Source organism: Odocoileus virginianus, chromosome 16, assembly GCF_023699985.2.
Source record: "Odocoileus virginianus isolate 20LAN1187 ecotype Illinois chromosome 16, Ovbor_1.2, whole genome shotgun sequence".
NCBI classification, from domain to species: domain Eukaryota; kingdom Metazoa; phylum Chordata; class Mammalia; order Artiodactyla; family Cervidae; genus Odocoileus; species Odocoileus virginianus.
In genome coordinates this window covers 28,875,231-28,899,145 of record NC_069689.1, presented here as the reverse complement: position 1 = coordinate 28,899,145, position 23,915 = coordinate 28,875,231, and the positions used below count along the sequence as shown (strand labels likewise).

The 23,915-nt window shown below is 48.5% G+C and overlaps 1 protein-coding gene, 1 long non-coding RNA gene and 1 other non-coding gene across 4 annotated transcripts in view; 1 reads left to right on the top strand and 2 right to left on the bottom strand.

Annotated features, from left to right (window-relative positions):
- Window positions 1-23,915, bottom strand: part of LOC110152797 (uncharacterized) — a 109,900-nt gene that overhangs the window by 43,428 nt on the left and 42,557 nt on the right. The window lies entirely within an intron of this gene.
- On the bottom strand, window positions 1,816-5,716 carry NKX2-1 (NK2 homeobox 1). 2 transcript variants are annotated; one of them, XM_020916579.2, is made up of 3 exons: window positions 5,410-5,716; window positions 4,334-4,719; window positions 1,816-3,417 (listed from the first exon to the last, which is right to left on the bottom strand). In XM_020916579.2, exons 1-3 carry the CDS (start codon window positions 5,484-5,486, stop codon window positions 2,678-2,680), a joined length of 1,203 nt encoding a protein of 400 aa, XP_020772238.1. In that variant the 5' UTR covers window positions 5,487-5,716; the 3' UTR covers window positions 1,816-2,677. The 2 variants fall into 2 exon arrangements, with proteins under 2 accessions (XP_020772238.1, XP_070334116.1); XM_070478015.1 differs by lacking the exon at window positions 5,410-5,716 and having other exon boundaries at window positions 4,334-4,810.
- LOC110152784 (uncharacterized) lies at window positions 4,949-14,874 on the top strand. Its single transcript, XR_002318490.2, has 2 exons — window positions 4,949-5,035; window positions 14,583-14,874. It is a non-coding gene; the product is annotated as an uncharacterized lncRNA (long non-coding RNA).

Sequence of the window (23,915 nt, the reverse complement as noted above, 5' to 3'; positions counted from 1 at the left end):
AAAGAACATATTCGGTAGTAACTCCATACAGGGCAAGGGTGATCAGACTGAGTGCCATAGCTCACTAGAATTGTGAATCTCAGTGGCCCGCTCCGCAGCCAGTTGGGGTGGGGTGGGCAGCCCCCCTGAGCGCCCGCCCCTTCCCTTCCACGCTCGTGTGTTGGGCGTGGGGGCAGGTCGAGGGTAAGCTCCCACCCCACAGAATTCAGAGCTTAGCTGTAACATCTCCCCTGCCCGGCGGGGCCTGACCTGGGTGATTTAACCACCTTCACAAACTGCCCCGGGGGCTACTGCTGCCCATTCCAACACCAGTGTTCAACCTGTCCAGATTTTCCTTTGTTTTCCAAAATGTGGGGCCTCCTGAGAATTCTCCCAACCATCACACCCTCTAGATCCAACCAGTCACCCTCTAGAAATCTCTGAGTCTCTTCTAGATACTGAAAACAGTATCTCAGCAGTCAGACACGAGAGAGAAAGCCGTCCTCGTCCACAGTTAGGGAACCACGAGAAAAGAGTCCCCAGAAAGTCAACAGAGAAGACTGCTGGTGCTAGCAAGCGCCCACCCCCATTTTCCTTACAAGTTCCTGGGGCTTGAGGGTGGCAATCCGGGAAGACAGAGATGGAGTCAGAATGAGCTGAAAAAAAGAGGAAGAAAATGTAGAGGCAGGCGAGACAGGAAAAAAGAAAGTTGAAATTCTAGGCGATAAATGAGTATGTGCCAAATAGGATCACACATTCCGCTCCCCCCATTCAAATACTTTCAGACCTAGAGAAAAGTGCTGGGAGGGGCTCTGTTCACGGTGCAGTCACTTTTCCTGTAGGTACATCAGAGATGACACAGAAGGAGCAACAGATTACCTAGAGACTACGACTTCTGTCTACACCTCTCTTTCTTCCTCCCCTCCCCAGAGCAACTAAGAGTTCCCCAACAGCTATATCAGGGTACCAAAGAGACTGGGAAATTAGAGGTAGGAAGAGAGGTCAAAGATTTTTTTTCCCTCCCAGGGGTGGATGTTGAGGGGGCATGCGATGGGGGAGAAGTGGAGAGTTGGGGACAGGAGAAAGACTCCTTGCTACAAAGATTTAGGAGGCCAGGAGCCCAGAGATGAAAATCTTGGAACAAAGAGCAGAAAGCCCTGCCAGGGGTGTTCCCAAGGCCAGCAGCCCAGTCAGACACCTTCCTGGGCCACGAAAGCTACGAGAAGCTGCTGCACAGCCTGTGTGGGGGAATAACTGTTTTAGAGCAGAGACGAAACCCACGACTTCCCCACTTTCTCGAAAACAATCTCCCACCACATCCTAGTCCCAAGGAGGCTCTGCCAAGGATTAGAAATAATGTTGAAACCTACAGGGACAATCCACCTATAAAAATAATTGTTTATTCAGGATTCTTTAAAAATGGAATGTCCAAGGTCGACTGTTTTAAAACGTTGGCTCAGCTGTATAAGACCACAGTAGATACTTCTGTGGTTTTAAGACACAGAAGTCTGGCTTTGAAAACTAGTCCTTTGGTGTCTTTCTCTTTCTTTTTCCTCCTGGTGGAAGTAGTTTAGCTTTTCTACTCTCTATTGCCGAATCCCAAGACTGTTCAAGGTTTGGTTCGACTTAATTCAGAAGCAGAACAAAACTCTCTCTTTCCGTGGGGCAAAGACTCTGGTCTCAGCCTCCTTCACTGGTTCAGGATCCTTTGAGCTCCCACACAATTCGAATCCTGTCCGGCCAATGCTGAGCCACTCCCCCTACTACCAAAAAATGCCATTTAAAGCCAAATCAAAACCAAACAAAAGATGGGGTTTTTAATCAGAAAAAGAATCCTTTTAATTTGTATAATTTATTAGAAGCCTCTTAGGAACTATATTTAAGCCAGATATCTACATAAGTTACAACAGAAAAAGACTGACGCTGCAAATACCAAACTGCCAAATAATATACACAGATTTGTCTTGGCCCATAAAAAATATAATGGGCTGGGGATGGGGATGGGGACTGGTTTTTTTGTTTTTGCTTTTTACAACAAAATGTACAGATTGCTAAAAACTAAGTGTTTAGTCCAACTTTTGACAGCGTTTTACAACTACAAGTTCACATCAAACATAAAACGATTTTAACCAGGGCGGGTCTCAGCTGAGCCTGGGTGGCCAGAGGGGGCAGGAGGGGGCATTTCCTTTGTGTCAGTGGCAAGTGGGTTCCGTCTTTTCCTTTCCCCAGCCCCCGGTCGCCCCTTCAAAGAAATCCCGGTATTTACAAGCGAGTCCACTTTCCTGGCACGGTGTACCCAGAGTGAAGATTTCAATCTTAAGTGTCCAGAGCCATGTCAGCGTAGAGCCGTCTCCAAACTACATCCCGCCCGAGCGTGGGAAACCCATTTGAATCACCCCAAAGACACCCCCAAAGCGGTTCTTGTTATGTCCTCTGTTTAAAGACTCCTTAGAAGAATTGGATTCGCTTGGTTGTTTTATTTTCTTTTAAAAAAAATCCTGCACATTTTAGAAAAAAAAGGAAAGAAAAGAAAGACGTCCAGCAGTTTGGTCTTTGTGTTTTTTCCCTTGGTCTCAACGGGACAGGTTCTTAAGAAAAGTCGAAGCGCAGGGTGTAGCGGGTGGTTGGTGGTGTGTGACCGGGCAGGAAGGGGAAGCGATGAGGCAGAGCGCTGGGCTAGGCCCGGCCCGGCGTCCTCTCACCAGGTCCGACCGTATAGCAAGGTGGAGCAGGACATGGTGCCGTAGTCCGAGCCCGAGGAGTTCAGGTGGGGCAGACTGGAGACCTGGCCCTGCAGCGCCGCGGGGCTGGCGGCGTGGTGCGCCAGGTCCGGAGACTGGCCCGCGCTGCCAGGCTGGTGGCCCGGGTGGGCACCCAGGCCGGGGCCACCGCTGCCCACTGAGATAGCTGCCGCGGCGGCCTGAGCGGCCTGCGCCTGCTGCTGCGCCTGCTGCTGCGCGTGGCCTTGCAGGCTGGCGGCGCCCGGCGCGGGGGCGCCCGCCTGGCAGGGTTTGCCGTCTTTCACCAGGACCGGCACGGCCACGCGGCGCGGGGACTGCTGCTGCGCTTGCTGCTGCTGCTGCTGGCACCCCGCGCCCCCGCCGCCGCCGCCGCCGTCCTGCTGCAGTTGCTGCTGGGCCGCCTTGTCCTTGGCTTGGCGCTTCATCTTGTAGCGGTGGTTCTGGAACCAGATCTTAACCTGCGTGGGCGTCAGGTGGATCATGCTGGCCAGGTGCTCGCGCTCCGGCGCGGACAGGTACTTCTGTTGCTTGAAGCGTCGCTCCAGCTCATACACCTGCGCCTGGGAGAAGAGCACCCGGCGCTTCCGGCGCGGTGCGCTTGGCAGCGGGGCCATGTTCTTGCTCACGTCCCCCAGAGAGCCCAGGCCGCCCATGCCGCTCATGTTCATGCCGCTCGCCGGGCCCATGAAGCGGGAGACTGTAAGCGACAAACGCATAGCGTCGGCAGGGGCCGGGCCGGGCCAGACCCTCTCTGCCGCCTGCGCCCTTGGCCAGCCCGGCCCGCCCCGACGGTGCCCTTCTCACCTAGGTCGCCTCCACCCTGAGAGGCCCAGCCGCGGCGATCGCCGGAGCCTGCCTCGAGGCCGCGCCGTCGAGGGGGTTTACTGGAGAGCTCCCCGCCTCAACCCCGGCTACCTCCCTCAGTCTCGGTGCTTTACCCAAAAAAGCAGAGTGGAGAAAGCCTTCCCTGTTCCTTTCCGGATTCGTGGGGTTAGCCGGCAGCAAACTGGGCTCAGGTCCGGAGCCGGGGTCTAACGGTAGACCCCCAGCTTTGGGAGCTTGGGAGAGGGAGGTGTTCACTTTCGAAAGCTTGAGACCCCAGACTCTTTGTGCCTTGGCCACTGTCTCCTGTCAGCCCGGTGAGGGCACTGGCTCTGCCCATTTAGAATCCCGTCTGGAGCCGCGCGCCCTCCCACCTGCCTAGCCTGGAGAGTGGGCCAGGCCCCGGGCCTGAGCGCGTCCCAGCAGGGCACCCTCCCTCCCGGCCAGGCCGCGCCTCTCCAAGCTCTGCTCACCCGGTTCTCTTAGCTGGGGGGACGCTGCCTCCGCGCTCTCCCGCGCCGGAGCAGAGCGGCCAACTGGCCGCATCTGGCAAACGCCAAATACCAGCTCCTGCCCTCAGGACCCCAGGGCTACCGAGTCCCTCTTCTTGGACCCCTCAGCTCAACCAGGGCAGACTCCCCAGCTCCTACACCCGACTCCTTGGCGCCACTGCCCGGCCGCCCACCCCTGATGCCCAGCGCGCAGCCGGCAGGCTCCGCGCCTTCCCGGCAGGTCTTCCCCGCACCTCCTGCGCTCAACCCGCGGCCCCGCGGTGGGGCGGCCTCACTTACTGGCGGGGAAGCGCGGGTCTGGGTTGGCGCCGTACCATCCGGGGCCCGAGGCGCTGTTCCGCATGGTGTCCTGGTACGGCGGCAGCTCGCTCATGTTGCCCAGGTTGCCGTTGCAGTAGCCCCCCACGGCGGAGTGCGAGAGCTGGGGCACCCCCGCCGCCGTCATGTGGTAGGCGGCGGTGACTGCGCCGTGGTGCCCCACGGCGTGCTGCTGCATGGCCGCGGCCGGCGGTGCCGCCTGGCCCTGCCTGTAAGCCGCCAGCGGAGCCCCGAGGCCGCCGCCCTCCATGCCCACTTTCTTGTAGCTTTCCTCCAGGGGACTCAAGATGTCAGACACTGAGAACGGAGTCGTGTGCTTTGGACTCATCGACATGATTCGGCGGCGGCTGGAGGAGGAAGGAAGAGGAGGAAAAAAAAAGGGAGAGGGGGAAGGCGAAGCCTCGCTGCTTTTTTTTTTTTTTTCTCCCTTTGCCAAATATTCTGGTGTTACCTTAACGCCGATCTTGTTGGATGTACACGTAACCGAGTGGACCGAGTCCGCCTTAATTGGCTTGAGTGGAGGCTCGGGGGCTGCCTCGCGTTTGTTTTAGCCCGGCGCCAGGTTTTAGGCAGCCACCAGAGGCGGGGCGTAAGCGCTAAAGCAACAAGACAATAGAAGCCTACATCTTGCCCGAGATAATTAGCTTACATGCTGATGACAAGGTAAACACCTTTAAGTTTCACTTGTCAGGATTTTTAGGTCTCAAAGAGGGAGAGAGAGAGACAGAGAGAGAGGCAGAGACGCGACCCAAAGCATTTCTCCCCCGGACCCCCTACCCTCATTTTTGTGGGGTACGCTGGCGCGCGGGAGGGGGGGGGTGCGCAGGGGGGGAGGAAAAGGAGGAGGGAACCGAGGGAGGGGAGGGCGAGAGGTGGGATGGGGAGTAGCCGAGGAGGAGGAGGGCCGCTGGGAGGAAGGAAGGTGAATGCTGCTTTGCAACCAACTTGCGGAGTTACAAAGTGAACCACTTTCCCGTTCGGTCGGGGCTCCCGGGGCGGGGACAGGGAGTGGGCCGAGGACGGGGTGGGGGTTTCACCTGAGCCTGCCGGGGCCGCTCCTCCCTCCCGCCGCGGCCTCCCAGCCCCGCGCCTTCCCACTGCCGCCGGACCACATCTGGCTTCGCGGCGCCGAGCCCCAGTCGCCACCAAAGAAGCTCGGGAGTCAGGGGCCGCACCCTGGGGCCGCACTGTTGGTCTGCTTGTCTGTCAGTCTGTCTGCCTCTTCTGCCGCCGTCAGAAGGACACCTCTGCTCCCCGCCCCCTTTCCCCCCTACCCGAGAGAGAATCCCAGCGGGCGGAGGGGGCGCTGAGCAAGGGGGGGATCGGCTGCCGCCGAGAGGCTGTCCCAGATCCCCGCGCCCCCCCTTCTCCCCAGCTCAGGGTCTTCTCAGAGGCCCAGGGCCTTCGGCCTCATGCCCACCCCGCCCCCCCAACCCCCACGCGGCTATGCTTCCCCACCCCCACCCCAAGCTAAGGCAAGGACCCACCACTGGCCGCCCGAGCTGAGAAGCTGCGAGAATTCATGCGAAGGGACATCGCTGAAGTTGCTCCACCTCGAACAAACCTGGTGTCCCCGACCCTCGCCCATCGCCCAGACACGGGCAGGTCTGGGACGGGAGCTGACTTTCCGAGGACATCACAGCCCCGCACCCCAGCCCGGGGTCACATAGTTTTCTCCCCTCAGATGCTTCAGGGAGGCCTCGGGCAGGGAGCAGCGTGAGAGTCAGCTCGCCTGTTGCAGGCTGGGACGGAGCCTGAACCCCGGCTGGACGAGCCGGCTGGGGCGGGGGAGGGGGCGAATCCCCCGGCGTGAGCAGCACCGCGGGCGGGAGGCAGGGCTGAGGTTTGCCTCCACCCGGAGCTCAGCCATGCAAAAGTGCACTTGCTTCCCGGGAATAACCAAATATCTTTGTTTAAAGTGGCGGCGTAAATGGCCAGTCGCTTTGTGGCCACGCTGGATATTAGTAGATGAGGATCATTCTGTTTCAATTGGGCGCCTCTCAGCCGGCTAGCAAGAAACTGCTTAGGAGGAAGTGGGTTTCCTCTCTGCGCGTTCCCAGGCTTCAAGTGTGAGCCCCGCGCCTTGAGGGTCCTTGGGCGCCTGGAGAGGAGGAGCTGTAGGCTGCGCTTTCCGAGCCGGCGGGCCGGCCGGAGGCATCCGCCGCGCGGCTCCGGCCAGGCCCTGGCCTCCAGCGGAGTGGAGCACGGAGCCGAGCCCTCCGCCGTGCAGATCCTGAGACCCGCTCCGACTTTTCCTCTTGGATTTTAAACGTTTTGTTTTTACTGTTTTCTTTTCTCTTTGGCTGTTTCAGTCTCCTTTTCCGCGCTAGGGGTTGGGAGGGCGGAGCGCTCCCTGGTCGGGCAGGGGCCGCCAAGACACTGCGGGGGCCGGTTAAGGAGGCTTCTCGATTTGGGTTTCTGTTTTCATATTTTCTTTCCCTTCCTTGTAGAGGAGCTCCTGATCATGAAAAGGCGCTTTTGAACGATTTAATTCAGCAGGTTAGATGCCTTTTCCATTAATAGTGATTATAATAAGGAAACTTTTTTATTGGCTCATTTCAAGATTTCAATCTTTCCCTTGAGAACTGCTCTCCCTCAATACAAAGCCAATTTACATGCTAACATTGTTTCCGTGCCACCTATATTCCTTAAGAGGGGAGAGAAAGCTCAGGGCACCCCATCTCCTGCCTACAGCAGAAGGCCATGTTTCCCAGCCCCCTTGGCCACTTTGGGGCAGGCAAGCAGGAATTCGAGGGTCGAGACAGCACTCCTCAGTTATGCTTCGAAAGACGGGCGCCAGGTCAGCTCATTGCGCTCCCCTCCAAGAGACTTCTCTGGGGGGCGCTCTCAAGAAGGACTCAGACTCCCATCGAGGGTGCCTTGGCCAAAGTGATGCCTACTTAGGCGAGGAGGGGAGAGGATGACTCTGGGTCCAAGTGGAAGGGCAGAGGACAACACTGTAGGGAGCAGACAAAACTGAATATAGGTCTTGTGTGCAGGCCAGCCCCCAGCCCTGGGCCTGCGCCTCAACTAGGGTCTTTATGCCAAGGTGGGATGGGTCTCCGAATCTCGAGTCTTCTCTCCTCCCTCTCCATTATTTTATATTATTACTAAATGTAAGAAACACTAGGTGTAGAACGTTGTAGTCTCTCCTGGTTTCAATGCCGTTTAGAAATGGAGGTCATTCTTCACCAAGTTTTTTTAAGATCCAAGTAAGACAGGACACATGAAAGCACTAGCTGGGTGAATCTTCCGCAGTCCTTGAGCCATGCCTCCTCGGCATTCGTATCCTCGCAGCTTTCAGCTCCGAAGCAGGCACGTGGCTGACAGCTCCCCGCCCCCACCCCAAGCTTACTGTGGGGAAAGCTACCGTGTAGGTAGCTGGCAGGCGTTGGGTTCGGGCACTGAGCGGGAGCAGGAGCTCGTGGGAGGGAGTCTAGGGTAAGGGTCCCTGCTCCCCCCTCCTCCCCGCCGCAGCCGAGATTGTGCTGCGCGCGCTAGCACCAGATCTCGTCTGGACTTGGCCTGGGCCATCGCAGCATCTTGAGGCACCTGCCTCTTCTGCCCCTACACACACACACACACACACACACACACACACACACACACACACACACACACACACACACACACACACACACACAGCTCCGCACCTTTCAGATGCGCTTCGCTGCCAAGAATAAGCCGTCTTGTGGGGAAAAGGCGGATATCCTTATCTCCGTGCTGGTCCAAGTGAGAGTCCCTCACCTGGCCCCAACGCCTCTTTCTGACCAGAGGGTTCTCTTTCAGCCGGCCTCCCCACTCCCCCGACTCATCTCAAACAGGGCAGACCGCAGTTATGCCAGCAGTTTCTTTAGGGGATGCTTGGGAACCCGAGTTCACAATGTAGGGCCCGCGCATCTTCCCTTGTCTTTCAGCCAAGGTGGGGCGGTGGGGCAGGCTCTGAGCAAGGCGGATCTCGGGCCTCACGAGTTTTCCCTGGGGCGGCCGCCGGTATCCGCCTCAATCTCGACCACGCTCTGCTTTGCGGCCTGCGGCTCAGACCGGGATCTAGGAGCTCTGTGGGTGCAGGCCCAGGCAGGGCCGGGGGGACTCGCGAGATTGCCATCGGTCTTTGCTCACCACCCGTCCGTCCGAAGAGAAACGCCCTTCTTTCCCTCTTGCACCAGTTCTTTGAGAACTTAGGACAGAGGGCTCATACAGAAGGCTAACACCGGCTCTATAGCTCTCACCAGGTTGGGGATGATGAAATAGGAACGCCTATTTTCTCCCCTCCCCCAGTTTTCTAATTTCCTTCATGGTCCTTCCGGCTTTCCCTAGGGCAGGGAGCGACCCTCTTTCCTGGTCGGGCTTATTCCGGATTATTTTGCCCAGAGTTACTGCAATTTGTGATTCATTCAACAAATAAATTTATTGAGTGTGGGCTCTGTCCCAGGCTCCCTGCTACTTTGGAAAATTCAGCCTTAAATCATCTAGATGCGCTTCCTACCTACACGAGCTTACAAATTAACAAATCCCTCAAATAATATGTAGTTCCTTTGTGACAAATGTTACTTCTGGCTTCCACTGAGATAGAGAGGGCTGTAAGGAAGGTTTGTGTGCATGTGTCTGCACCATTTCCCCATCTTGAAGCACTCAGGGGCGTGGGCAAAGCTCTGGAATATAAACTCAGAAGTCCTGGTTCCAGCCCGTTTTGCCACTTTCCAGCCAGGTGGTATGGCTCTTGTGGACGTCTGGAGCCTTAACCCTCAGGGCCAAAATAAGCTAGGGTTTTGTTTTCAGCCCCCTCCCCCCCCAAGGGCAAGTCCTTGCTTTATTTATCCTCCAATCCTTCAGTGCCTCAAAAAATGTTGAATTAAGGGAATAAAGCATTTTAGCACCTGGTTCCTGAGCTGCAAAAATGGTCATAACCTGTCCGATGTAGCTCTCAGGTTGTGCTACGCTTGCACGTGAGTGTAAACTGTAAAACTCGCTAGCACATGGAAGGGGTTATTACTTCTGGTTCTAAGCCTTGGGTTTCTAGAAACAGTCTCTTGGCATGAAGCTCTCGACCCCTCGTCTGCTCCCGAGCCCAGACCCGAGGCGGGCGAATCTTCCTTAGCCAGGCGCAGACTCCCGAGCCAGGCTGAGCTGGGTTCCCGGGTGCCGTCGAGGCAACCCCGCCTAGGGAGCAGAAAGTAGGAACGCAGCCGAGCGCTGGGGGTCGCTGGTCTCCAACTCGGAGGTTCAAGGAACCGAGAGAGGATCGGGAGCCCCCGGGGGGGGGGGGGGGGGGGGCGTCTTCCTCTCCCTGAAGATCTCACAGGGCCCCTCTGCCCCCTTTCCCCAGGCACCACAATCGAGAACCTCCGGAGAATCTGCGCAAAGCCCCAGGGCTCGGCAGTCTGGCGGCTTTCAGCAGGAGGATTTCGCAGATGCGGGGCGAAGGAGAAATCTGGAGATTTCTCTATTGCTCTCCATTTCTCCTTGACCATCTAGGGTCTTTGAGGGGAGTCGTCCCACTGTTTTCAACCGTGGCCTTTGGGCAGGTCGTGAGGGCAGGAGAGAGGAGGTGGATGACCCTTGGACGTCCCGGCGAGGTTCCCGTGCAGCCCTTCCCTGCTCACCACTCGGCCTTCTGGGGTGGGAATGGGAGGCGAGTTTGCACCTGTGAAGGCCAGCACCTGCCAGGAGAAGAGGAGACTCCCACCCTCAGGTCTTTGGTGTCAGAGAAACCTCTCCTGTCAGGTCTGGCCCTCCTGAAGTCGACACCAGTGGTCTTGAAGCCCTCCTATGTTCCTATTCAATCCTAGATTCAACTTCTGTCAGGGCCCCTAACCTCTCCACTAACTCCGGGGGCGCCCCCTGGCGGGAAGGAGTCTGGGGTAAGGAGAGAATTTGGGGTCTGGTTTACAAAGCGGGGGAGGGGGGGGTGGCGGTTCCAGCGCTAGCAGTACCCTTTGAACGGAGGAGAACCGAGATGCTGTGGGCGGGATGTGGGGGGCGCGGGCCTGCAGCTGCTCGGACACTCCGCAAAGCCGAAGCAGGGCGCGGAGGAGTGGACTCAGGAGTGAGCCTGAGCTCCACATCGAAGCGGCTTCCGTTTCTTCCCATTTCTTCGTTACTCTTTAAAGGCCTCTGAACAGGCGAGAGAGGATGGTGGTGATCCCACCACATTCTGGACCGACACGGGAAGCCCCCTACTAAGCTCCCCTTAGAAGGGAGAGGGACACTCGCGGACTCGCTCTGGGGCGCGGGCAGCTCGAAGGAAAGTTTTGCAGTTGCTGCGGAGACCTGAGACCAGAAAGACAGATTTGGGAAGGATCCTCAGGGCGGCACCGCTGATTCGCCCCCAGGCTCCGTATGCAGCCGCAGTCAGCTTTAAATGTTCGAAACCCGCAGCTTTTCCCACCTTCTGTGGAAACAAACCGCAGCCCCAGCGGTGTGCTCCCATGGGCTTTGAGCTTTCGCGTTTCCCGCGGATTCACCAGTAGTGCTGGGGTTCCTTTCTCTGGTCCTTTCTCCTCTCCAACTTCCCACCATTTCCCCACCCCCAACACTTGGCTCAGGCAGTTTCGGGTAACCGAAGCACCAACCCCAGGCGCTCTCGGGGAGACGTCTGCAGCCCGAGGTTTTTCCGGGACCTGACCACGCGGGCTTCCCCTTCGCGCCCCAGGACGCTAGGTCTGTCTCTGACAGTAGCAGACCGAGACGATCCGCAGCGCCCTCTTCCGTCCATCGGGAGAACTGTATCCTCAGGGCTGTCCTGGGGACGCTTTGTCACTGCGGATGCTTTGTTACTGTGGATAGTTCCGCCCAACAAGACTGACTGGTCGTGTCCAGAGACTGATAGTGGTTCGTCCGCCACGAATTTGTCTACCTTACTATTCACTGTATTATCTATCTGACCACATGTCTGGTTGCCAAAGCCGTTGCAATGTAGGTTAAAAACGACCCTTGGAATCACCCAGCCTCAATGCACCCAGTATTTGAAAGGATCATGGAAGGCGCTTTGATACAAAAAGCCCTCCTCTTGTTAAGTTTTGCCTGGGAAGCTTGTTATGAAAACTCCCCGTCCATGCACGACGGCAGCTGGACACATATTTGGTGGCCAGTGAAGAGGCTTGAAGTTTCTGCATGTCTGAAACCTGTAGAAAGCAGTGGTCCTACTAACTGTTGCAGCTTAATGTGCTGCAACAGGTGCTTAGGGCCTAAAAAATACTGAAGCAAGAATACCCTATACTAGGGTGGGCGCTTCCCCTCCCCAACCTTCTAATCTCTGACACAAATTCAGCCAGCCAGGCTTTCTCCCCTATTATTCTCCTCTCCTTGGACTCTTGTTAAGACTGGATCCTCTCCATCACTCCCTATGTACCTAAATTACTCTGCTTTCATTTTTTCCATTTATCCAGAGTATCATTATTCACACCTCAGTAACTCAGTCATGCCCTTCTTTTTGTTAATAAAAAGCCCAACTGCCTCATCCAACAGCTAAAGCCAGATACACAGTAGGAGTGCAACATCTTTGTAGAATAAATGGATGAAACTTTATTGCACTTCTCTGTTACACTAAGACAATTTACCCTAGTTGAATGATTTCCTAATTGTTTCACATGCATTTGTATTCTTTTTCAGCTAGACTGTAGGGTCCTTGATTTTAAAAGGGCCATGCCAGACACTTAACATGTCCCCAGAAATATATCCCATGTGCTGCAGCACTTGTTACCATTAACTCTTTTCAAAATTATCTCATTGGCTTTAGAGTCACCACTCAGTCATTGTTATCATCCTCTGTCTCTGGCCATTCCCTCTCCCTTGTTGGCCTTTCTGCTCCTACTGTATACCCATCTCATGGTCTCAACTGCCACCGATTGCTGACGGTTCCTAAATATGTGCATGCTACGTGCTAAGTTGCTTCAGTCATGTCCTACTCTTTGTGACCCTATGGACTGTAGCCCACCAGACTCTGCCCATGGGGCTCTCCAGGCAAGGACTCACTGGAGTGGGTTGCTGTACCCTCCTCCAGAGGATCTTCTCAACCTAGGGATTGAGCTCATGTCTCTTAGATCTCCTGCATTGACAGGTGGATTCTTTACCACTGGCTCCACCTGAGAAGCCCATCCTTAATATGTACCTCTAGCCAATCTCTCTCCAGAACTTCAGCCCTATATCTTAAATGGTTTATATCCTCATGTGAATACATATCTCAGTCTGAACTCATAACTGCACCAACTTGCTTCACATTCTGCGTTCTTGATTTAGGTGAGCAGTATAAACATATCTGCACCCCCCCCCAAGCTTACAAACCCCCAAAAGCTTGTGTTAGTCCTCTTGGGCTGCCATAACAAATACCATAGACTGACTGGCTTCAACAACAGAAATTAATTTCCTCACAGTTCTGGAAGCTGGGAAGTTCGAGATCAAGGCTCTGCAGAGTTCACTTTCAGGGGAAGACTCTTCCTGGCTTACATCCAGCTCCTTCCCACCAGGTCCTCACATGATGGAGAGAGATTTCCATTCATTCCTCATCTTAGAAGGCTATAGTTCTATGGGGTCAGGGTCCCACCTTAGTTAACATATTTAACATTAATTACCTCCTAAATACCCTATCTCCAGATGTAGTCACATCAAAGGTCAGTGCTTCAACATGTGAATTTAGAGGAACAAAATTCAGTCTAAAGCAGCTTCCAAGCCAGATATCCAACTATGTACCATTTCCTCTCCCTTATCCAATTGGTCCTAAAGCTACATCAATTCCATATCTGAATTGTCTCTCAGATCCAGCCCCACTTCTTCATTACCAGTTCTTCTCTTTTACTGCCTTCCTCAACAGGGCCCATCATCTGCTGCCAAATCACTGAGCTCTTGTCTCTACCATCAGGCTCCCTCTAGTCTGCTTAAGCTCTCTCTGCTACTCATGGGCTTCCCAGGTGGTGCTAGTGGTAATGAACCAACATGCCAATGCAGGAGACATGAGATATGGGTTCCATCCCTAGGTTGGGAAGCTCCCCTGGAGAAGGGCACAGCAACCCACTCCGGTATTCTTGTTTGGAGAATCCCATGGACAGAAGAGCCTGGTGGGCTGTAGTCTGTATGGTCACAAAGAGTTATTCACGACTGAAGTGACTTAGCACAGCACTGCACCAGAGCCTACTCCATAAACCTGTCCATAGGACAGAGGCCAGCCTCAGTCTCCAGACTAATTTCTTCCTGCCTACTACCTGCCCCTTTACATTCTACTCTCTCTAAACTTTTCACAGTCTTATTCATTTTATATAGTTTTATGAGGTATAACATACAATAAACTGCATATGTATACAGTGTAAAATTAGATGTTTTGATGTAGGTATACACATATGGAACCATGATGACAAGATAATAAACATGTATAACACCCCCCAAAGTTTCTCATGACTCTTAGAGTAAGCCTTCTCTTTTATTCCTCCCTGTTCTCATATTGATGACTAGGCAAGCAGACAAGTGGCTTTCTGTCCCTATAGGTTAGTTATCATTCTCTAGAATTATATATAAATGGAACCAAACAGTATGCGGTCACTTTTATCTGGCTTTTTTCACTTAGTGTAATTATTTTGAGATTCATCAATGTTGCTACATGCATCTATAGGTTGGTTTATTATTACTGCTATTGTTGTTATCATTGCTGAGTAATAATCATATCAATATATGTGCTTTATCTGTTCACCTATGGATGGACATTTGGGTTATTTCCAATTTGGGGCTATTACAAAAAAGATATTAAAAACATTTATGTTACACATGATGTTTTCATTTGTCTTAGGTAAATACATAGGAGTGGAATAGCTGGGGGAGGTGTCAAAATGACATCTTTTGTCGCTGAGCATGATGTTAGCCATAGGTTGTATGTAGATGCCATTTAACAGTTTAAAGGAGTTCTTTTCTGTTCCTACTTGCTGGAGAGTTTATGTCAGGAATGGATGCTAGATTTTGTCCAGTGCTTTTACTGTATCTCTTGAGATAAGACCATTTGACTTTTCACTTTTGGTCTGTTAATCTGTTGCATTACATTAGTTGATCTTTGAATGTTAAACCAATCTTGCCTTTCTGTGATAAATTCTACTTGGTCATCATTTGTTACCCATTTTATATGCTGCTATATTTAAGTTGTTAAATGTTACTTAAGAACTTTTGTATCTATGTTCATGAGCATGTTAATCTATAGTTTTCTTGTAATAGTTTTGTTTATTTTTAGTTTCAGAGTCTGGCTATACAGAACAAGTTGAAAAATACTCCTTCATCTTCAGTTTTCCAGAAGAATTTGTGAAGAACTTGTATGTCATCCTCAAATGCTTGAATGTTTGGTAGACATCACCAGTGAAGTCATCTGGCCTGAACTTCCTTTGTGGAAAGATTATATATGTGTATTATGAAAACAGATATTTGAATTACCTATTTCTTCCTGAATGATCTTTGTTTGGTAGTTTGTCTTTCAGTGAATGTATCCATTTCATATAAGTTGCTTAAGTAAAATTATTCATATAAGCTATTTCCTTATTATTCTTTTAATATCTGTAGGGTTTATAGTTATGTCATCTCCTCTCTTATTGTTATTGGTAACTTGTGTCTTTCTTCCATCTCTCTTTTTTGAAGAGTCTATCAATTTTACTGATCTCAAGGACTCCACTCTTGGGTTCATTGATTTCCTTATATTGATTTTGTGTTTCCCATTTCAATGATTTATTCTCATATTTTATTATTTCTTTTATTCTGCTAACAGTATGCTTTCAGTTTCTTAACATGGAAAATGAGGTCACTGTGATCACTCACCTAGAGCCAGACATCCTGGAATGTGAAGTCAAGTGGGCCTTAGAAAGCATCACTATGAACAAAGCTAGTGGAGGTGATGGAATTCCAGTTGAGCTATTTCAAATCCTGAAAGATGACACTGTGAAAGTGCTGCACTCAATATTTCAACAAATTTGGAAAACTCAGCAGTGGCCACAGGACTGGAAAAGGTCAGTTTTCATTCCAATCCCAAAGAAAGGCAATGCCAAAGAATGCTCAAACTACTGTACAATTGCACTCATCTCACACGCTAGTAAAGTAAAGCTCAAAATTCTCCAAGCCAGGCTTCAGCAATACGTGAACCATTAACTTCCAGATGTTCAAGCTGGTTTTAGAAAAGGCAGAGGAACCAGAGATCAAATTGCCAACATCTGCCGGATCATCGAAAAAGCAAGAGAGTTCCAGAAAAACATCTATTTCTGCTTTATTGACTATGCCAAAGCCTTTGGCTGTGTGGATCACAATAAACTGTGGAAAATTCTGAAAGAGATGGGAATACCAGACCACCTGACCCACCTCTTGAGAAACCTATATGCAGGTCAGGAAGCAACAGTTAGAACTGGACATGGAACAACAGACGGGTTCCAAATAGGAAAAGGAGTACATCAAGGCTATATATTGTCACCCTGCTTATTTAACTTATATGCAGAGTACATCATGAGAAACGCTGAGCTGGAAGAAGCACAAGCTGGAATCAAGATTGCTGGGAGAAATATCAATAACCTCAGATATGCAGATGACACCACCCTTGTGGCAGAAAGTGAAGAAGAACTAAAAAGCCTCTTGATGAAAGTGAAAGAGGAGAGTGAAAAAGTTGGCTTAAAGCTCAACATTCAGAAAACTAAGATCATGGCATCGGGTCCCATCATTTCATGGGAAATAGATGGGGGAAACAGTGGAAACAGTGGCAGGCTTTATTGTTCTGGGTTCCAAGATCACTACAGATGGTGACTGCAGCCATGCAATTAAAAGACACTTACTCCTTGGAAGGAAAGTTATGACCAACCTAGATAGCATATTAAAAAGCAGAGACATTATTTTGCCAACAAAGGTCCGTCTAGTCAAGGCTATGGTTTTTCCAGTGGTCATGTATGGATGTGAGAGTTGGACTGTGAAGAAAGCTGAGCACTGAAGAATTGATGTTTTTGAACTGTGGTGTTGGAGAAGACTCTTGAGAGTCCCTTGGACTGCAAGGAGATCCAACTAATCCATCCTAAACGAGATCAGTCCTGAATGTTCATCGGAAGAACTGATGTTGAAGCTGAAACTCCAATACTTTGGCCACCTGATGCGAAGAGCTGACTCATTTGAAAAGACCCTGATGCTGGGAAAGATTGAGGGCAGGAGGAGAGGGGACGACAGAGGATGAGATGGTTGGGTGGCACCACCAACTCAATGGACATGGGTTTGGGTGGACTCCGGGAGTTGGTGATGGACAGGGAGGCCTGGTGTGCTGCGTTTCATGGGGTCACAAAGAGTCGGACATGACTGAGCAGCTGAACTGAACTGAATTTGAGACTATATTAGTTTCCTCTTGTTGCTGTATAAAAAATTACCACAAACTTGGAGGCTTAGAAGAATAAAAATTTTTACTCTCACAGTTCTGCAGGCCAGAAGTCTGAAATCAAGGGGTTAGCAGGTTTGTGTTCTTTCTAGGGTCTCCAGGGGAGATTCCTTGCCTCTTCAAACTCCTGATAACTGCTGGCATTCCTTGGCTTCTGAATACATTACTACAATCTTTGTCTCTGTTTCAGATGGACTTCTCCTCTGAATGTGCTTCTCTTTGCCTCTCTATTATAAAGATGCTTATAATGGCATTCAGAACCTACCCAAATAATGATATCCTCATTTCAAGATCCTTAATTATATCTGCAAAGATTCTTTTTCCAAATAAGGTAATGTTCACAAGTTCTTGGGACTAGGATGTGAACATTATCTTTTTGGAAGTCACAATTCAGCCCACTATAGAGAGCTTCTTTTCTAAATAGGCATTTAGTAGTACAAATATCTCTTATAAGCACTGCTTTAGCTGTATCCTATACATTTTGATAGGCTGTATTTCTTCTTTCATTATTCAAATCAGTTAAAATATTTTCCAATTTCTGTTTTGAACCCTTCTTTGACTCTTGGGTTACGTAGATTAATGTTCTTTAATGTCCAAACATTTGAGGATTTCCCAGCGATCTTGCTCTTGCTGATTTCTCTTATAATATGCTGTGATTCTGTGTACTCTTGATTTGACTGTGATCAAAGTAGTGTACTTCCTTTGTGTGACTCAAATTGTTTTTATTGAGACATTTAATGGCTCAGAATATGGTTTCTCTTGGTAAATCTATGAGTACATTTGAAAGGAATGTTTACTGTGTTAAAGGTGAGTAGAGTGTTCTATAAAAGTCAATTAGGTCAATTTGCTTCATAGTATTATTTAAATCTTCTGTGTTCTTACTGTTATTCCAGCTACTTGTTCTATCAATTATTAAGAGAGCAATATTGAAATCTTCAACTATAAAATTGGGTTTTCTCCTTACAGGTCTATCAGCTCTTGCTTCATGTATTTTGAAGCTGTGTTATTAGGTTCATAAAAATTTGGATTTTGGATTGTTATGTCCTCTTGAATTCAACATTTTAACCCTATGAAATGAATGTTTTAAATCTCTGGTATTATTCCATGTTCTGATCTCTTCTTTTTCTGATACTATACTTTTATTAGTATTAGCATCATATATCTATTATCCTTCTTTTACTTTTAGCCTTTATAGTTATGTGGTTTCTTGTCAGCAGCATATAGTTGAGTCTTCCTTTTAGTCCAACTCCACAATTTTTGCCTTTAATTGCCGTATTTAGAGCAATTGCATTTAATGTGATTATCGCTATTGTTGGGGCTAAATTGACCATCTTACTGTTTGTATTTTATCTGAGACTGCTCCTTTGTTCCCCTTTCCCTCTTTTGGTCTTCTTTTGGATTAAATGAGTATTCTCTATGATTCCATTTTATCTCCTTCTTTTGGCTTTCTTAGCCATAATTTTTGTTGTGTTATTTCAGTAGCTGATTTAAGATTTAACTTACTGCAGTTTATTTTCAAATGATATACCACTTTATGTGTAGTATAAGAACCTCACAAATGCATACTTCCAGCCCTTCGCTTTCTAGCCTTTACGCTGTTGTCATCATATGTTTTACTTCTAAGTATATCATAATCTCCACAGTAAATGTTTATTGCCTTTGTTTTACACAATCCATTATCTTTTAATGAGGTTTAAATAAAAAGGGAAAAAGACTTTCCTATTTCACATATAGTTACTATTTCGGGTGCTCTTCAGTAGATCCGTACTTCCACCTGGTATTATTTCCCTTCTGCATGAATAATTTAAGTATTTTGTAGTGCAGGTCTGATGGTGATAAATTCTTTCAGCTTCTGCATATCTGAAAATGTCTTTATTTTAATCTCCATTTTCCGAAGATATTTTCATTGGGTGTAGAATTATAGGTGTGCAGTATTTTTTTCTTGCAATATTTTAAAGATGTTGCTCCAATTTTCTGGCTTCCATTGTTTCCAAGGACAGCACAAAGTGAGAAGCCTTGGCAGAGCCTCACCTATTTCCCAGCAATCTCTAAAAACTCCTTCCAGCTTTTGCTATGGCGAAGTTGATTTTTATTACCTTGTGTAAGTATAGTCCCATGGCCCTGCCTCCCATCTGCCTGAAGGCACACAGGATTGTTCTCTCTCACTGTATCCTATATGGAAATGATAGACCTGCCCCTGACTGCTTCCAGAATAGGAGGTGGTATATATCAGAGCTAGACATTCTATAATCGTTATTTGAAGCCTTTTCCAGGATGTAATTGTCATGATCATGGTTATTCTTCTGTTGCCCAAGGTCTCTTATAAATCATCCATCAAGTTGCATTCTTCTGGGAGAGTGAGCAGGAAACTCTAAGTTTGCAAAAAGTTACCATGTGTTTAAGTTGCTCCCTTTAAAAACAAAGTATTGGGGCTTCCCTGGTGGTTCAGTGGTGAGGAGTCCATCTGCCAGTGCAGGAGACACAGGTTTGATCCCTGATCTGGGAAGATCCCACATGCCATGGAGCAACTAAGCCCCTTGTGACCCAACTACTGAGCCTGTGCTCTAGAGCCCAGGAGCCTCAACTACTGAAGCCACGTACCGCAGCTACTGAAGCTCTCATGCCCTAGAGCCCGTGCGCTGAAACAAGTGGCGCCACTGCAACAAGAAGCCCAAGCACCACAGCTGGAAAGCAGCCCCTGCTTGCTACAACTAGAGAAAACCCGTGTGCGACAACAAAGACCCAGTGCAGCCAAAAAGAAAGAACTAAATAAAACCAAATTTTTTAAGTTTGGGGAGAATATAGATTGAATCTAAACCAATCAGAAATGAGTTTGCCTGCATCTTTTGAGAACAAAGCTTGCAGAATACTCTTAGATAAATAGAAAGTCCTGGACCCTCTCCTTCTGAAATATCCTAAGAAATGTTCTGGGTAATTTGGCATTCATATTCCAAGAGAACGGTTCCCAATTTTTATAGATGAGGAAACCAAGGTTCAGAAAGGTTAAGTGAATTGCTGAAGATTATATAGCTAGTAAGTAGCAGAGCTGATTGATTGCCAGCATGTCACAGCCTAAAGGGCTTCCCGGAAAGCTCAGTTGGTAAAGAATCCGCCTGCAATGTAGGAGACCCCAGTTTGATTCCTGGGTTGGGAAGATTCCCTGGAGAAGGGAAAGGCTGTCCACCACAGTGTTCTTGGGCTTCCCTTGTGGCCCAGCTGGTAAAGAATCCGCCTGCAATGCGGAGACCTGGGTTTGATCCCTGGGTTCAGAAGATCCCCTGGAGAAGGGAAAGGCAATGCACTCCAGTGTTCTTGCCTGGAGAATTCCAAAGGGTTGCAAAGATTGGACACGGTGAGTGACTTTCACTTCACTTCACTTTACAGACTAAAACACAAGAGAAGTCACAGCCCAGACAAATAGGAAGTTTTAAGAATTCTCTACTGCCCCTCCATTTATATCTCCTAATTTTGTAGTTATTTTGATAGCAGGATCATTTGAATGTCCACTCATTGGTTAGATAATTTTTTCAAATTATCCTTTTTGTCTAGCTCAGTAGTTCTCAAATTTTAATGTGCACAAAAATTATTGTATCAAGTTACATACACAAATTTTTGTCACCATTTTATAAGATTTTCTAGGGCAATTTTGATATTATTGGACCTGTACCATAGGCATTAGTCAGTCAGTCAGTTCAGTCGCTCAGTTGTGTCTGATGAATGAATCGGACCCCATGAATCGCAGCATGCCAGGCCTCCCTGTCCATCACCAACTCCCGGAGTTTACTCAAACTCATGTCCATCGAGTCGGTGATGCCATCCAGCCATCTCATCCTCTGTCATCCCCTTCTCCTCCTGCTGCCAATCCCTCCCAGCATCAGGGTCTTCTCCAATGAGTCAACTCTTCACATGAGGTGGCCAAAGTATTGGAGTTTCAGCTTCAACTTCAGTGCTTCAGTCCTACCAATGAACACCCAGGACTGATCTCCTTTAGGATGGACTGGTTGGATCTCCTTGCAGTCCAAGGGACTCTCAAGAGTCTTCTCCAACACCACACTCCAAAAGCATCAATTCTTCGGTGCTCAACTTTCTTCACAGTCCAACTCTCACCTCCATACATGACCACTGGAAAAACCAGAGCCTTGACTAGACAGACCTTTGTTAGCAAAATAATGTCTCTGCTTTTTAATATGCTATCTAGGGTGGTTATAACTTTCCTTCCAAGGAGTGTCTTTTAATTGCATGGCTGCAGTCACCATCTGCAGTGATTTTGGAGCCCCCCCAAAAATAAAGTCTGCCACTGTTTCCACTGTTTCCCCATCTATTTGCGATGAAGTGATGGGACCAGATGCCATGATCTTAGTTTTCTGAATGTTGACCTTTAAGTCAACTTTTTCACTCTCCTCTTTCACTTTCATCAAGAGGCTCTTTAGTTCTTCTTCATTTTCTGCCATAAGGGTGGTGTCATCTGCATATCTGAGGTTATTGATATTTCTCTGAGCAATCTTGATTCCAGCTTGTGCTTCTTCCAGTCCAGCGTTTCTCATGATGTACTCTGCATATAAGTTAAATAAGCAGGGTGGCAACATACAGCCTTGATGTACTCCTTTTCCTATTTGAAACCAGTCTGTTGTTCCATGTCCAGTTCTAACTGTTGCTTCCTGACCTGCATATAGGTTTCTCAAGAGGTGGGTCAGGTGATCTGGTATTCCCATCTCTTTCAGAATTTTCCACAGTTTATTGTGATCCACATAGTCAAAGGCTTTGGCATAGTCAATAAAGCAGAAATAGATGTTTTTCTGGAACTCTCTTGCTTTTTCGATGATCCGGCAGATGTTGGCAATTTGATCTCTGGTTCCTCTGCCTTTTCTAAAACCAGCTTGAACATCTGGAAGTTCACAGTTCACGTATTGCTAAAGCCTGGCTTGGAGAATTTTGAGCATTATTTTACTAGCATGTGAGATGAGTGCAATTGTACAGTAGTTTGAGCATTCTTTGGGATTACCTTTCTTTGGGATTGGAATGAAAACTGACCTTTTCCAGTCCTGTGGCCACTGCTGAGTTTTCCAAATTTGTTGAAATATTGAGTGCAACACTTTCACAGTGTCATCTTTCAGGATTTGAAATAGCTCAACTGGAATTCCATCACCTCCACTAGCTTTGTTCATAGGGATGCTTTCTAAGGCCCACCTGACTTCACATTCCAGGATGTCTGTCTATAGGTGAGTGATCATACCATTGTGATTATCTGGGTCGTGAGGATCTTTTTTGTACAGTCCTTCTGTGTATTCTTGCCACCTCTTCTTAATATCTTCTGCTTCTCTTAGGTCCATACCATTTCTGTCCTTTATCGAACCCATCTTTGCATGAAATGTTCCTTTGGTATCTCTAATTTTCTTGAAGAGATCTCTAGTCTTTCCCATTCTGTTGTTTTCCTCTATTTCTTTGCATTGATCACTGAGGAAGGCTTTCTTATCTCTCCTTGCTATTCTTTGGAACTCTGCATTCAAATGGGAATATCTTTCCTTTTCTCCTTTGCTTTTCACTTCTCTTCTTTTCACAGCTATTTGTAAGGCCTCCTCAGACAACCATTTTGCCTTTTTGCATTTCTTTTCCATGGAGATGGTCTTGATCCCTATCTCCTGTACAATGTCATGAACCTTCATTCATAGTTCATCAGGCACTCTGCCTATCAGATCTAGTCCCTCAAATCTGTTTCTCACTTCCACTGTATAGTCTGACAGAATGTGGTCCACTGGAGAAGGGAATGGCAAACCACTTCAGTATTCTTGCCTTGAGAACCCCGTGAATAGTATGAAAAGGCAAAATGATAGGATACTGAAAGAGGAACTCCCCAGGTCAGTAGGTGCCCAATATGCTACTGGAGATCAGTGGAGAAATAACTTCAGAAAGAATGAAGGGATGGAGCCAAAGCAAAAACAATACCCAGTTGTGGATGTGACTGGTGATAGAAGCAAGGTCTGATGCTGTAAAGAGCAATATTGCATGGGAACCTGGAATGTTAGGTCCATGAATCAAGGCAAATTGGAAGAGGTCAAACAAGAGATGGCAAGAGTGAATGCTGACATTCTAGGAATCAGCGAACTAAGATGGACTGGAATGGGTGAATTTAACTCAGATGACCATTATATCTACTACTGTGGGCAGGTATCCCTTAGAAGAAATGGAGTAGCCATTATGGTCAACAAAAGAGTCCGAAATGCAGTACTTGGATGCAATCTCAAAAACGACAGAATGATCTCTTTTCGTTTCAAAGGCAAACCATTCACTATCACGTTAATCCAAGCCTATGCCCCAACCAGTAATGCTAAAGAAGCTGAAGCTTCTTGAATGGTTCTATGAAGACCTACAAGACCTTTTAGAACTAACACCCAAAAAAGACGTCCTTTTCATTATAGGGGACTGGAATGCAAAAGTAGGAAGTCAAGAAATGCCTGGAGTAACAGTCAAATTTGGCCTTGGAGTACGGAATGAAGCAGGACAAAGGCTAATAGAGTTTTGCCAAGAGAACATGCTGGTCATAGCAAACACCCTCTTCAAACAACACAAGACAAGACTCTACATATGGGCATCACCAGATGGTCAACACTGAAATCAGATTGATTATATTCTTTGCAGCCAAAGATGGAGAAGCTCTATATAGTCAGCAAAGACAAGACTGGGAGCTGACTGTGGCTCAGATCATGAACTCCTTATTGCCAAATTCAGACTTAAATTGAAGAAAGTAGGGAAAACCACTAGACCATTCAGGTATGACCTAAATCAAATCCCTTATGACTATATCATAGGCATTACATGGGATCAATCCCTGGGTCAGGAAGATCCCCTGGAGGAAGTCATGGCAACCCACTCTAGTATTCTTGCCTAGAGAATCCCATGGACAGAGGAGCCTGGCGGGCTACAGTCCATAGGGTTGCAAAGAGTTGGACATGACTGAAGTGACTTGATGCTTGCACCATAAGCATTATCACATTTAAAACCTAACAACCAAGGACCACATTGTATTCTTCCCACTCTCCCACCATGCTCTCTGCTTTTTAACAAACAGGTTCCAGTCCCTTTGGGAAAATGTAGTAACAAGGAACACATTGTGGGGAAGAGCACAGTTATGTTTGTAGGACTTTACTTTCACCATTAAAAGGAGTGTGACTAATGTAC

What these genes read in the sequence shown, in the direction of transcription:
- NKX2-1 (XM_020916579.2), bottom strand. Translation starts at nt 5,486, where the DNA reads ATGTGGTCCGGCGGCAGTGGGAAGGCGCGGGGCTGGGAGGCCGCGGCG. An exon ending in AGCGGCCCCGGCAGGCTCAG is followed by an intron (nt 4,720 to 5,409) that starts GTGAAACCCCCA and finishes TTCCTCCTCCAG; the next exon opens with CCGCCGCCGAATCATGTCGA. An exon ending in AGACCCGCGCTTCCCCGCCA is followed by an intron (nt 3,418 to 4,333) that starts GTAAGTGAGGCC and finishes TGTCGCTTACAG; the next exon opens with TCTCCCGCTTCATGGGCCCG.